The sequence below is a fragment of the Penaeus monodon genome, chromosome 33 (genome assembly GCF_015228065.2).
Source record: "Penaeus monodon isolate SGIC_2016 chromosome 33, NSTDA_Pmon_1, whole genome shotgun sequence".
Taxonomy (NCBI): domain Eukaryota; kingdom Metazoa; phylum Arthropoda; class Malacostraca; order Decapoda; family Penaeidae; genus Penaeus; species Penaeus monodon.
The window spans coordinates 21,710,474-21,712,022 of NC_051418.1; the positions used below are offsets into that span (position 1 = coordinate 21,710,474).

Below are 1,549 nucleotides of genomic sequence, written 5' to 3' on the forward strand. Positions count from 1 at the left end.
AACTTAAAAATGTGTTAAATTCCACATTATATTAAAATAGATTAAGTTCAAGTATATCAGAAATTAAAAATCTTAGAAAGTGGTTTACCATGCTGTAGTATGTTATACCTAGGCATATAGGTTTTCATGCCTCAGCCAAGTCTTGAAGAAAACAAGAAATATGTGGACAAATTATTAAATGGAAATGATCATTACAATTTAACAAGTATTATTATTTTTTAAGGTATGTATTGTTCATTGAATTCCTTGCAATGTTACAGTAACAAGCAAATGACTCTTTTCTAGGTACGTCAAGTAGACTGGGTTGAGAGAGTTTGGCCTAGACACTTGAAGGAAGCACAGACAGAAGCCACCAATGTCCTAGAGGACATGATGTATCCAAAAGTCCAGAAGTATTGCCTAATGTCTGTCAGAGGATGCTACACAGATTTCCACATTGACTTTGGGGGCACTTCAGTGTGGTACCATGTCCTGAGGGGAAGAAAGGTAAGCCATGTATCTGTGTCATAATTTTCTTTTACTTGTGCATTCATTATTTCTGTGACATGAGCTTTGTCTTGTTTAATGTGTCTTGGTGACTCCCTTCTATGGCCTTATCTTTTTCTGTTTTATTTAAATGCTTGGAAACATTTAAAGTTAATGAATCAATTGGTATAACTTATGATCTGTGGGCTAAGAATCAACCTCTTTATTCCTAGATCTTCTGGCTGATACCACCTACAGAACGCAATCTGCAACTGTATGAGCAGTGGGTGTTGTCGGGCAAGCAGAGTGACATTTTCTTTGGGGATACAGTTGAGAAGTGTGCCCGAATAGAGCTCAAGCAAGGCAGCACCTTTTTTATTCCCACTGGTAATTCACATCTTAATACTGTGTTATGTATTGTACTTTTATAAGATACAAAAAAAGAAAGAAGGTATTTTTTTATGTATATGTAGAATATTGTACATGTTTACCAGTTTGTTTAACTAATCAACTTTTATGATTTTTCCATACCCTTCTCTGTATATGTAGGTTGGATTCATGCAGTGTACACCCCAGAGGATTCCTTAGTGTTTGGAGGGAACTTTTTACACAGTTTCGGCATAGAGAAACAGCTGCGTGTTGCTCAGGTTGAAGATGCTACACATGTAAGTTGCGCTTCCAGTCGTAATGTTATTGTAATTAAGTGATTTACACATGAAAATGTGCTTTCTGAATACAATTTACCAAGGCAATTTCTCCTCTTGCAGGTACCTCAGAAGTTCAGATATCCTTTCTTTACGGAGATGCTTTGGTATGTCCTAGAGCGCTATGTCCATGTTTTGCTTGGCCGCACACACCTCACCCTTCCTCCTGATGAGCAGCAGAAATATGAGAGATATTTGGCTTCCAAGAAAAAGAACAATAATAATAATAAAGTCAAAGGGGTAAGTGTGTTTTTAGTATTCTGAGCATAGTGGAGATGCAAGAATATTGATAAGAATAATTTATTGACCCTTTAATGCCCCAATTACCTGTATAGATGCATTATCCACTTTTTTTTTTTGTTGTAAATTCTTACAATGTC

General features: G+C 36.2%; 1 protein-coding gene across 1 annotated transcript in view; it reads left to right on the forward strand.

Moving 5' to 3' along the window:
• Positions 1-1,549, forward strand: part of LOC119594143 — a gene marked incomplete in the record, with an annotated part of 99,462 nt that overhangs the window by 19,395 nt on the left and 78,518 nt on the right. Inside the window, 4 exon segments of the mRNA XM_037943210.1 lie at positions 286-486; positions 699-852; positions 1,015-1,130; positions 1,233-1,409. Of these exon segments, the coding sequence (XP_037799138.1) occupies positions 286-486; positions 699-852; positions 1,015-1,130; positions 1,233-1,409 (648 nt within the window).